The 12849-nt window shown below is 38.5% G+C and overlaps 1 protein-coding gene across 3 annotated transcripts in view; it reads right to left on the bottom strand.

Moving 5' to 3' along the window:
* The window catches only part of tanc2a (tetratricopeptide repeat, ankyrin repeat and coiled-coil containing 2a), a 153477-nt gene that overhangs the window by 4816 nt on the left and 135812 nt on the right, over positions 1 to 12849 (bottom strand). For all 3 annotated transcript variants that reach the window (XM_079868302.1, XM_079868301.1, XM_079868303.1), the window contains 13 exons: positions 11941 to 12272; positions 11665 to 11773; positions 11364 to 11486; positions 10640 to 10876; positions 10348 to 10533; positions 6662 to 6755; positions 6442 to 6575; positions 6223 to 6346; positions 5848 to 6023; positions 5538 to 5670; positions 2262 to 2353; positions 1803 to 1949; positions 217 to 317 (listed from right to left, as the gene is read on the bottom strand). In XM_079868302.1, coding sequence (XP_079724428.1) covers positions 217 to 317; positions 1803 to 1949; positions 2262 to 2353; positions 5538 to 5670; positions 5848 to 6023; positions 6223 to 6346; positions 6442 to 6575; positions 6662 to 6755; positions 10348 to 10533; positions 10640 to 10876; positions 11364 to 11486; positions 11665 to 11773; positions 11941 to 12272 — 1988 coding nt within the window. The remainder of the gene's footprint in view (positions 1 to 216; positions 318 to 1802; positions 1950 to 2261; positions 2354 to 5537; positions 5671 to 5847; positions 6024 to 6222; positions 6347 to 6441; positions 6576 to 6661; positions 6756 to 10347; positions 10534 to 10639; positions 10877 to 11363; positions 11487 to 11664; positions 11774 to 11940; positions 12273 to 12849) is intronic.

Raw genomic sequence — 12849 nt, 5'->3', positions numbered from 1 at the left:
ATGAAGTATGAAGAACAGGTCTAATCCTGATGTTGTCAACTAATGAGGCAGAAGTCAAGGGGCTTAAATTGATTTCTATCTTGAAAGTCTAGCATAGCACTACGTCAACCAATCGAAACACATTTGGCCAGTTTGGGTCATGATCTGTCAGCACTTGATCTGTGCGAGACAGAATGTGTTTTATAGGCTGTCCTGCCTGTTGGTTTCTACGATTACCTGCTGCTGCGCTTGGCACGGGCTCGTGCGTAATAGGCTTCATAGGATTTGGGTTTCAACTCTAGTGCCTTGGAGGCAAACTCCTCCGCCATCCCAAAGTCCTGCAAGCAACAACAGGACCAACAGTCATACACTGAGCCGTACATGAGGTCAGAGGGAGGACACACACACACACACACACACACACACACACACACACACACACACACACACACACACACACACACACACACACACACACACGTGCATGCGGACATGCACACATACACTCTTACACCATTAACGCACACAAATGAACATGTCACATTTATATGAGGATGTCAACACTGATTATTACAAAAATCAACATATTTTGAGCACCATTAGTGCAAATATGATACACATACATACAATTATGGAAATGCACGTACACACTTATAAAATGTGTTGACACACACAAATATATGCTCAACAGGGACAGTGGGAAGATGCAATGTGACAGCTCAAACCTCGACCTGTACTAAACCTAACTCTTAAACAAATCCAATAAATGTCAGAAAAACCCAATGAACCAACAAATCAAACCAAAACAAAACAGGGATGAGATCATGATGGGAAGAAAAACTACAGCATGGGCTGAGTGTATAGAGAGCTTTCCAGAGAATTTCTTCATTCAGGGGAAAATGAGAAATAATCATCCAAAATGAGAAATAATGCAGTCATAAAGGTGAGAAAAATGGGAAGATCAAAATATCTCCTAGTACATCAATACTGTCTTTAAAAGTCCTTGTTCCGTAACTGCTTTGGTCTTAAGTGTTTTCAAAAGCAATTAAGAACACAGACCAAGCACACAACTAATACATGCAGTTTGTTGGTAAGGTTAGTTGTCATTGCATGGACGCTTGTAAACAAGAAGATTTACAGTATACTAGCATACTTGTAGTCGACAGATATGTTTTTCAATATCTACACAGTGTAGTACAATATATCATGGACCTTAGTTAGGGTAGACACCATATTTAATTTAATGCAAATAAACTTGTCTGGAACACTGGAATTTTTTTAATGTCCAATTTTCAATCTTTTTTCAATCAATTTTCATTCGTTAAATATGCCATCTACCTTGAATAAGGTATACCACAAATTGTGTCTGATACAATTATGCAATTGTAAATAATTTGAATTAAAGATAACAAATGAAAAATAAATAAAATAGCTAAAAAATAATAAATTATTACACAATATTTGAATAATACGCTGAATGAAAATGTTGACGGCTGTGTTTAGCACAAGGCCAACCAGACACAGTGGATGCTGGGATCATGTGTCGTACCTCTACAGGGTCACTAACTCCATTTTGGATTTGCCCTGCAATCCCTTTTCTCTAACACCAAATCCTTAACAAACAGACTATCAATACACCTAAGAAAAAAATATCTATTGGTTGGAATGACTGAAAAATTCAAGGTCAAAGAGTCATTTTACAAGAGGTGACCAAACTAGATTAATGTAATCAGGGCAATCTCAATTCTTCCTCATAACATCGCTATGAGTGAAGAGAGACAGAAGGAAGAGAGTTTTTATGAAACTGAGAGCTTTGGACTCACATTCATTTTCCTTCGGCAGCGGGAGAGGTTGAGCAGCAGAGAGACTTTGAGCTCGCGGAAGGTCTTCAGGTCCTCTGTGAACCCCTCTCGTGGGAACTTCTTCAGGGCGTACTGGTAGCGTTGGGCGGCTTCTTTCACCTTTCCTTTCTGGGTTGGCAAGACACTTTTACTTCTCAATTTCGAAATAATATACGACTATGATATATTTTCATAAAAACAAATGCAATATGACACAAAACTCTGAAATTTATTGTACATAATAATGTATGGATTACATCAGAAGTAACTGTAATTGAATTACTTTTTCAAGGGAAAAGTAATTAAATTACAGTAATGCATTACACCCAACAATGTACATTATTATTGGCAGCATATTCCTATGCACAGTTTTGTAAATGTACAGACTTCATTTCTTCAGCTGAATATTCCAGGATTGCAATTCAAACAAAAGCCACTCACCTTGTAGAATCCATCGCCTTCCTCTATCAGTTTGCTCAGCAGAACAATCATAATATCAGGTTTGGATGTGGCCATTGCCCATGTTGCAGGACCTAAGTGCAATAGAGCATAAAAAAGACGCAAAGCAAAGAGTCACCACAGACTGATAGTCCATCTGGGCACAAAATAGCTTGCTAATCTCTGAGGGACACAAAGGAACAAGCAGGCTGCCAGGATATCTTGCTTGAAAGGAGGCAAAGTCTACAAACAACTTGTGGATATCACAAAAAGCCATGGCAACACGCCAGACAAAAAATAAAGAAACAAATCACGAGCAGCTTGGCTGTTTATACCTTGCCGAAATTGAAATCGGTTTAAACTGGCAATAAAAACATTTGAATCCAACAACTACTGAACTTGCAGTCAGCATGTTTGAGCTCTATGTGGACAGCCTGAACAGAGGTCAAGTGTTTCCACTGGTTTAGACTGAATGTACAGTGGAGGGAGGGTGGGAATAAGAGATTGATAGGGGTCTATTAGAGCTATAGATTTCGCCATGGGCAGCCAGTCGCAGTATGCAGGCAGGCAGGCAGTGATTTAGTGCAATTCATGCAAGGCGCAGTTGAGGACAAACTAATGAGCACGGGATCAGTATCTGGCCAATAGCCTGAAAAAGCCAAACTGAGAGCAACTGTGGGGGAAAAAAATGAAGGTGTTATTCACACAGAATGCATTCTTGCTTTCAGAAATAGCTAGACGCAATATAGAATTGCAAAGCAACAGCAAATGACAGAATTCAGAGAATTCTCGAGACACGTTTTTAACTACTACAGCATCTTAAAAATCTAAAGCTAAAGGCAAGAGATACTAAAAAAAAATTCGCAATAATCAAAGACGTCCATTATAATACAGCAGCGCTGCAGAATAGAACATCGCAACAGGCTTTTTAAAACTACAGTTCCTTAAAAAATGTGACATTCATGACACGAGATGCTGAAAATGCAAAAACATCATCGCAAATTTAAAATGCGACGCTAATGAAGAGCAGCCGCACGCAACGTTGAAAGTCATCCATCACAATACAACAGCACAAAGGATTAGAAGAAAATGCAGGTGTTTCGAGCCAAGATTTTAAAGATTTCAAAGATTTCAAGATTTTAACTTCATCTTAAAATGTGACACTAAGGGTGCAAGATGCTGCAAAAAAAGCAAAAAGCATCAGAACATTGACAGACGTCCATCGCTAAATGACATCTCGAGATGTCATAATTTGTCCCAACATCTTTAACTGTGATCCTGCAAGTAAAAGAAAAATGCTGCAAAACAGCAAAAAGCATCACAATACAGCATCTCAAGATGAGTTTTAACTTCTTTTAACTTGACATAGCATCTTAAAATGCGATGCTAATGGTGCAAGATGCTGGCAAAAAGCATTGCAACGGTGAAAGAAATGGAACGGAATAGAGCTAAATGCAGGTATCTGAAGATTAATTTTTAACTTCTTTTAACTTGATACAGCATCATAAAAATGTAACGCTCATAGACTATTCATGTTTACATAGACATTTTAGAGTTACAAAACAGTGCAAGAATGCATTCTGTGTTCATGTCCTCCCAAAATCACAAAACATTCTGCAGCATCATGCCAAAATGCAACACCTCTTCCTACATGCAGCCATGCAAGCAGACGGAAGGACCAAAACTAATCCACGTCTTCCATCAGATTTTTGTAGCAGTACTCGTGTTTATGGCTGACAGCAGCTCTTTCCACTTTTTGTAGACAAGAATAGTGATATGAAGATTAAATAACGTTCACATTCGGACATCCAAAACACTATCAATACCGACCAATGGAGAAGGGACCACACGGGTAACAAGATGGAGGGACACAGTCAAAAATGGCAGATGGGGACAAAGGTGTGCGTTTTACCTCGAGCACGGGTGGGGAGTGTCTGACATCCTGGTTACGAGGAGAGAAGAGGTGGGAAGGGTCACGAGTGAAAGGGTGACAGGTTATTAGGGCAGAGTGAAGCATCATGGGAGGGACGTCCGTATCAGACAGGGAGCAAAGGTTTATGAAAACAGGAAGCAAAGAAGAGAAAAAGAGAGAGATTGATAGTCGGTGGTTAAGGGTGAAAGAGTGACGCGAAAGGAAGAACAGGGAAGATCAGCCGTGAGAAGCCGTGGCAAGCAGCAATATTAGCAAAAGCAACAAGCCCATCGTGATCAGCTGCGGATCAGTGGAGTTCTGCAGTTCGGTGAAGAGCACACGAGAAGGAGGGTTAGACTAGGATGACTGAGGTCACAGGGAGGGGTATGAAGGAGAAAGACATCTAAATGTGAAGCTAATTTCATGTGATATTCAATGCATGTGCTGTTTGCATTTATTCAAGGTATAACCTTTGGAATTTATGCTGCGTTTCATCTAATATTCCTACTGAATATATGGCCAGTTCCCACTGCCTGACACTCAGAAGATGACGTGCACTACCATTCACTACTCTTCAAAATCAGTCGTAATTACTTATAATTAATATGTTTATTTAGCAAGGAAGCATTAAACTGATCAAAAGTAAAGGTAAAGACAAAGTCCTATCATGCTTTCCACAAAATAATGAAGCAGCTTGACTGTTTTCACCATTAAATATAAGAAATGTTTCTTGAGCACCAGATCAGCATTTAAGAATGATTTCTAAAGGATTGTGTGACACTGAAGACTGAGTAATGGCAGATAAAAATTGCATTTTATGAAAAAGCAGTATTTCCATCCCCCATGTTAAAGAGACCAATACCAAAAATAGGAATGGAAATGAAAGTTGTAGCCACTGAGAACTTTTTGACATTTTAAATGTAAGACATTTCTTGCGGTTTAAAGCATGCAGACTAAATGCTCTGACTACATGGTTGCTAACAATCGACGACAGATGCAACAGTGTGTCAGGCAATGCTTTGGCTCCAGCATTTTAGAATGACCAGAAAACCACGTTTTCTTTTCTCACTGAGCAAAAATTATTTATTCAGAAATAATTCAGCAAGAGTTTCCAACTTGGATGTCAAACTTAAATTGGATTTTTCCAAGTAGGAGGCTGGTGATTCTGACTTTACAAGCTGAACAGAGCGCAGCACTACAACCCCAAATTAATTAAAACAAACTGTGTGAACTCGTGTGCATCTACCAGCAATTCAACATATGGCTATCTACTTTTAGCGCAGCAAAAAAGTTATTGTACTTTTAAAACAAGAGCAAAGTTTAGCATACATTTTTTTCTGTAAGAAACTGTTCCCCTTCCAGCCTACCTATCTTGGCGCCCTTCTTGAGCAGTGCCACCACCACTGACGTGTTCCTGCAGCCAACCGCACGATCCAGTGGACGCATGCCGCTGTAGTCCACATGCTCGATCATCGCACCATGATCCACCAGATACTGCACCTGAAACCACATCAAGACCAGAGCTATGGTTTATTGTCTATATATCTCCTGTCAGCTCCTACGTGATATCTGTCTAGAACCATTAGCTTACGCTAGCATCCCATTTTGGAGATGCAAGGATTATATTTTTAAATACAGTAGATCTACTGAAAGTTAGTTGACTATGACAAAACCAACCACTTCTGAGTCTCCGTAAAAAGCTGCAAGATCCAGCGGAGTGCGGCCGCTCTTGTCTGCATGGGCCGTCGCCGCACCCCTCTCAACCAGAGCACGGACCAATGGGAGGTGGCCTTTAAGACACGCCCAGCTAAGTGCTGTTAGCCCCTCCTTGTCCATCAGAGACAATGAGGCACCTGTGAAATAAGTTAGAAATAGTCAGAAGAATAGAAAGGAGAATAGAGAGGATTGACTGACAGTCTCCTTTAACATACATCACAATTGGAAAGAAAAAGACTATCGCAGCTTCCATTTTAGGGCGACTTTAAAATGTATTTTGTAATTAAATTGTTTAACTGCAAAAACAAATCTAGTGTATAAGCAGGACAGCTGTACCTTGAGCCAGCAGGAACTCCGCCGTAGCCAGATGTCCCTCAGACGCAGCCATCATTAGAGGAGTTCGGCCCTGTTTATCAGCCATGTTCACATCAGCACCGTGATTTAGCAACAGGTCCACTATCTGCACAACCAACACAGACATTTCAGACTAAAACATCTATAAAATAAACATGCAGGAAATAAAAATGTGACCTTTGCGGCGTAGGAGGTGCCCACCTGCCAGTGTCCCTGCCGCACGGCGCTGAAGAGTGGCACGATGCCCCTGCGGTTGGGCTGAGCCACAGCGGCACCCTGCTCCAATAAAAGACGACACACATCCAGCTTCCCCCGACCCGCTGCTGCTGTCAGTGCTGAGGTATAGAGAGAGTCTCCTAAGTGAGCAGTTTGTGCCTTCATCTTTAAATCAAAATACAAAATGGGCTGTCTGGTGGTGTACCTGTTTCACCCCATAGTGTGTCAAAGTTGTTTATTTGAGCTCTTTCCTCCTCTTCCTCATCTTTCTCAGGCAGGTCAAGCAGGTATGATACAATCTGTGTATAAATACCAAAATATGTGTAAGGTTATTGTTGTTTCTGTAGTGTATATATATATATATATATATATATATATATATACATATACACACACACTATATATGCTACAACATGTTAAACATGCTATATATATATATATATATATATATAATAATATATAACAATATAATATAATAATATATTAACTGAGATGCTTAAAAATGGTTAATGCTGTAACACTGCTAAATCTATTAAGTATAATTAATACATTCACCTATTTGAATTTTTATTAAAAAAAAGAAAAGAAAATGTGAATATGTTTTAATAATAGCTAAATACAATTTAAAATAACTGTTTCCTAAGTTAATATAATTTCAAATGTTATTTATTCCTGTGATGTCAAAGCTGAATTTTCAGCATCATTACTCAAGTTACTCTTCATTATTACTCTTCACACATGATGCACTCTTGACACACATGATCCTTCAGAAATTATTCTAATATGATGATTTGCTGATGAAAACAGTTGTAATGCTTAAACATTTTTGTGGAAACCATGATGCACTTTTTCTTTGATGAATAGAAAGTAAAAAACAAAAACAAAACAAAAAAACAGCCTTGACATGAAATATAAATCTTTTGTAACATTATAAATGTATTAACTCAGCCATTCCCAAACTGTGGTCCGCGGACCACTAGTGGTCCGTGAGGGTACTGCAGGTGGTCCGTGGAAAGGCAAAATAAAATATAAAGTAATATTTTTTTTACCTTCATTTTACCAGGAAATTCCCATAAAAAAAAGGCCTATATTGGTATAACATTTTAATTAAATTGTCAAGTTATTGTGTGATTACTAAAATAGCCTAGTGGTGTTCGGCCGTGACATTCAAGTTCGTGCCGTTAGAACCACAACATCGGTGGATAGCAACAGGTTCTCTGAAGAGAAAAGGGCAGAGGCAAATATTATCTCATTATCACATCACACGCATAGCCTTTAATGGTGCGTTCACACCGGACGAAATTTCGCTTCAAACTTTTGTTTTGACGCGGGAATTGATACAAAGTGGTCAAGCGTATCACTAGACGCGGCAGGCGCGAATTTGACATATGATCCCTTTTTGAATTTGACGCGCTCGCGTCCGGTGTGAACGCACAGTTAGGTTTATATGAAACGAAATGTTTATAAATGGAATGAATAATAAGGCCTGTTATTATTTTAATTTCCAGTTAGTTTCTTGATCTCGCGTTTCTGAAATGTTTTGCGGATGTGCTGTTAAGTGGACAAACTCACTTTTTGAGGACTTGTAAAACTGAAGATTAATAATCCCCTAAAACAGGGTTGCCAACTCTCACGCATCTCGCGTGACAGTCACGCATTCAGCCTCAATCTCACGCTCTCACGCTCAACAAAGAAATCTCACGCAAAAATAGACATTCTTCTGTGCTGTATTTTTTTTTCACTCATGTGCACTAAATTTCAGAATTACTATAAACAATTCAGGCTCTTAACTACTGGATGGACCACTAGTTATGGCGAAAATTAGTTAAAAATCTCCCAGAACCTAGAGCAAGCACGCATGCGAGACAGAGACTGTCGTCCAAACCAACCGATAGCGCGCGCACGCACGGCAGAGAGGGAAAGTCTTACAACTGCGCATTTTATCAGTTGCGGCGCCTTCATATAGGCTACACTGCAGCACGACGTATATTCACATCAAATGTTAACGCAGAGGAACGGGACACTGCAGTTCACAAAAGTTCATTATTTGCATGTGCTTTAAAGCCTTGCCGGTTAAACATGTCATTCGCTGCTGATGCGCTGTTCAAATATGCGCTTTACTGAGCGCGTATGTACACTCGACGCGCACATAAAGCCTGTTACTGGACTAAAAGTTATCTTTTGAGTCTTATATTGCGCTAATACTGTCAAATACAGACAATGTTTACATAAACAAAGTTGGTTATGTCTAAAGTGAAAACAAACAGAGAAAATTAATTTAAATCTGCTTGTCATATGCGTGTATATTAGACGCGTCGCGTGCAGTTCTTAAAGAGACAGTAGCCGTAATAATAAACATGCTGCCGCTTGTTCTTAAAGACATAGTTCACCCAAAACCAAACAGTTGCTGGTCCCCATTGACATACATAGTAGGAAAATATACTATGGAAGTCACAGGGGTACATCAACTGTTTGGTTACTGACATTCTTTCAAATAACGTTTATTTTCAACAGAAGAAAGAAACTTATTCAGGTTTAAAACAACTTAAGAGAGTAAATTATGACTTTTTGGGGGGAGAACTATGCCGTTAATGTTAATAAAACAACAAAACACACAGAGGAAATCATTCACTGCTCTTGACTGAGAACTTTAAGTCTGTTGTGTTTTATTTTCATATTTGTCCATTTAATTACTTTCTTCAATTCTACTGTTAAATTCACCTATAGCTGAAAAAATAAAGCACTGTTTATTTCATTTGTATATTAAGTTGTGTATGTGTAATATGTATCTCTGTTCTTAATTTTTAATAACAAAGAAAATAGTGACAAAGATTTTATCTTTGCCACTTTGGCCTAAATGTCTGCCATTCTTTTTTATTTTATATTTTGTTACCTATATTTTGTTATAAGGCTTTGTTTTTAAAATAGGGACATTAGTTTGGCTGTAATGCTCAGTCACATGCAAAATAGTAAAACCAACATGAAAAAGAATCATGATAAAATCGTGATTTTTTTCTGAAAAAACAAAACAAAAATTGTGATATTATTGCCATATCGCCCACCCCAGGTGTAAAAAAGTGCCTAGATGTGCTTAGATGCTAAAAATGTGTTATTATTAATCATTATATCACACTACAATTAAACATAATGAAACATTCATTTGAATTGAAATTGTTTTATTAGCTTAGCTAATATTATTTATTAGCTTTTTCTAGAGATTGCAGTCATGCATGACATGGTGAAAAATGACTTGAAATAATACTGAAAATAGGTTAAGATGAATGTTAAAGGTGTGCCCCCTAAAAGCACAAGTGGCCCCTGCCTGACCCCCCCCCCCCAGTTACCCCCCCCCCCCCCCCTCCCTCCCCGTCGGAGAAGTCTCACTCCGAGCTAAACTGAAAAGTTGGCAACCCTGCCTAAAATGGCCAAAAGTATTGAAATGTTGACTATATTCCAGTGTTCTTATTACTGTATAGATTTCATACTCCATTGCTATGGAAATAAGCCTGTTGTTCAAATGAACCTGATTATGCCCTCGGGCGCTTGAGTAAATAAATAAATTAAATATGTGGCAGCCGTTGTGTGCACAGTGCACTGTGCAGTAAACTTTCTTTTAACAAGCCTGTTGTACTGATGTGATGACCAATGATAGTTTTAGAGCTAGTAAGCCTATTTAGAGGTGCAGATTAATTCAGGTAGGACTCTGTGTAGACATATTTTATTATGTGTATTATGAGGTGGTCCGCGAAAATTCTTGATTACAAATAGTGGTCCACACACACAAAAAGTTTGAAAACCCCTGTATTAACTGACACTTTTAAACAGTTTAGTGCATTCTTGCTGAATAATGAAAGTATTAATGTCTTTCCAACAAAACAAAAAAACTCTTACCTCTGTATAGCCCATACTGGCGGCTGCTATGAGGGCCTGTTGCACTGCATGGCTCTTGCTGAAGGATCCGGCCGGCTGTACGTCTGTGTTCCACTCGCACTGCACCAGATACTTCACCACCTCTAGATGACCCCGCAGGGCGGCGTGGACCAGTGGACACTGACCGTTCTTATCCAGGTGATCCACCTAAACAGAGAGAGAGAGGAGAAACGGAGATGAAACTTTGATAATTGAAAAACAGACTTGCGTTCCTATTGGTTATCAGTCTCTATCTAGACATATCATGGCTGACCTTTGCTTTCTTGCTGCAGAGGGCAGTGATGATGGGTAGGTGACCCGCAGCGGCTGCATAGCCAAGCGGAGTGAGCCCGCTCTCTGAAACACCCTCCACATCCGCCCCAAACTCCAGCAGCAAAGCCACAGTCTCCAGGTATCCCAGGTGAGCGTGCACACACAGGATGGGGGCGTTATTCAACACCTCTGTACGATAGTTCACATTAGCTCCACCCATAATCAGCAGCCGAGATACCTAGAGAAAGAGATGAAGATTAAAAAATAAACAGAGTTATAACAACAAGCATATTTTACTGTACTCACATCGAACAATTTCTTGCTGATAAGATATTACAAAATGTACACAACTGGGCCATTAAGATAAAAAAAAGAAGAAATTAATACTTTTATTTAGCAAGGATGCTTTAAATTGATTAGAAGACAGTTAATACTTTTACATTGTTACAAAGCATTCCTGTTTGAAATAAATGCTGGCAAATTCATTTTAAATAAATAATTTTTAAACATATAAAAATAGTTTTTTAAAATTGCAATAATGTTTCACAATATTACTGTTTTTACTGTATTTTTTATCACATAAATGCAGCCTTGGTGAGCATAAGAGACTTCTTTCAAAAATCTTACCAACCCAAACCTTTGAACAGTAGTGTATGAAAAACTAAAATTTAAACCATGTGTTTGCTAATATTTTCATTTTTTCTGTGACTGTCTGTTTTTTATACCTTGATGTTGGGTGTGTAGAGGTTTCTAAGTGAAGCCAAAGCTGCAGAGAGCCCTTCCGTACTGTAGGACACCCACAATCCCTGCAGCACTGAGGAGGAAACCCCAACCTTCTTACTCAGGCCCTGAGTCCAAGAGACATTGGTGTTAATAAACAAAACAAAAAACATCATAACTGGCAATACATTTCTGGTAATGATATAAATCTTTACCAAAATCATTTACTATATACTGCTCTAGTCAGATTGACGGTATCAATTTAGCAAACATCAGAAGTGTTGTAGTTGTTATAGTTAGCCTAACCTTAAAGATGTGAGCTTTGAGAATATGGTGGCCAAGTTCGAGGGTCTGTTGTCGATTAAGTTTGCTGTCTTGCCGTGAAAACCAGAAAGCAAGCAGTGTGTGGCCACTCCTAAAGAATCATGGGAAAAGAGACAAGAGCATGGTTTAAGATAATTTACTTCAGTATTGTAATGTAGTAGTGAGTGCAACAGGATTTCCATAGACAAAATTTGGAACAGGAATCAAGTCATTACATTTTGATGAAAGACACACATTCTGACTCCTTGAGCTCCTCACCTGGGGTCGCAGAGGAACTTGGTCTTCTCTCCATCCTCTCTCCAGATGAGCCACTCTCTGAACGAGGGGTGGACGAACATGCGCGTTCCATCGCGTCTTTTCACCAGGAAAGGCGACAGGAGTTCAGACCTCTGCTGGAAATCATCCCAGTCCAGGGTGGCTCCACGCACCATGCTGGCGTTCACGGCGCAGTAGGCCTGCTCGTCAGTTAACGGGTGTAGAGAAGCCACGGCCACGTTGAGCAGTGGAAGAACGCGTTCGAATGACGACTGAGTTGGGAAACGCATGTTCAGCTGCAACAGGTAGACCTCAGCCAGATTCACTGGAACCACCTGGACACAAACCGATAAAAAAATTAAATAAATATACACAAAAAAGCTGAAACATATTCATGCTTCATATTCATATTCATATTCAAGTCGTTGCCATTTAAAAGAATTTTAAATATATGCTTTTAAATGACAAAATTCTAAAAGGATTTTAATTCCCCTATTATTTTATGAAAAAAACTAATGAAACAAAACAAAAGTCATATCACATACAGAACATAAAAATCTGAAAAGCTGAAATAAAATAAAATCATACCACACATATAAATCTAAAAAAGATAAAATAAAATAAACATAAAATATATATAAAAATGAATAAACTAACACTACATATATCTCTGAAAAGCTCAAATAAAAATACATAACTACAAATAAATAAAATAAAAATAACATAAAAACACATATCTTTGAAAAACTAAAATAAAAATATATAAAATAAAATAACACTGAAAAGCACTTATCTCTGAAAAGCTAAAATAATATATAAATAAAAATAAATCAAATAAAAATAACAACACTGAAAAGCTATTATTTTTGTGAATTTTATTGTTTACTGTCTTTCCTAACTGTCTTTTTTCTT

Source organism: Squalius cephalus (genome assembly GCF_949319135.1).
Source record: "Squalius cephalus genome assembly, chromosome: 1".
NCBI lineage: Eukaryota > Metazoa > Chordata > Actinopteri > Cypriniformes > Leuciscidae > Squalius > Squalius cephalus.
The sequence above is the reverse complement of the archived record's forward strand: the minus strand, read 5'-3'. Positions and strand labels throughout refer to the sequence as shown.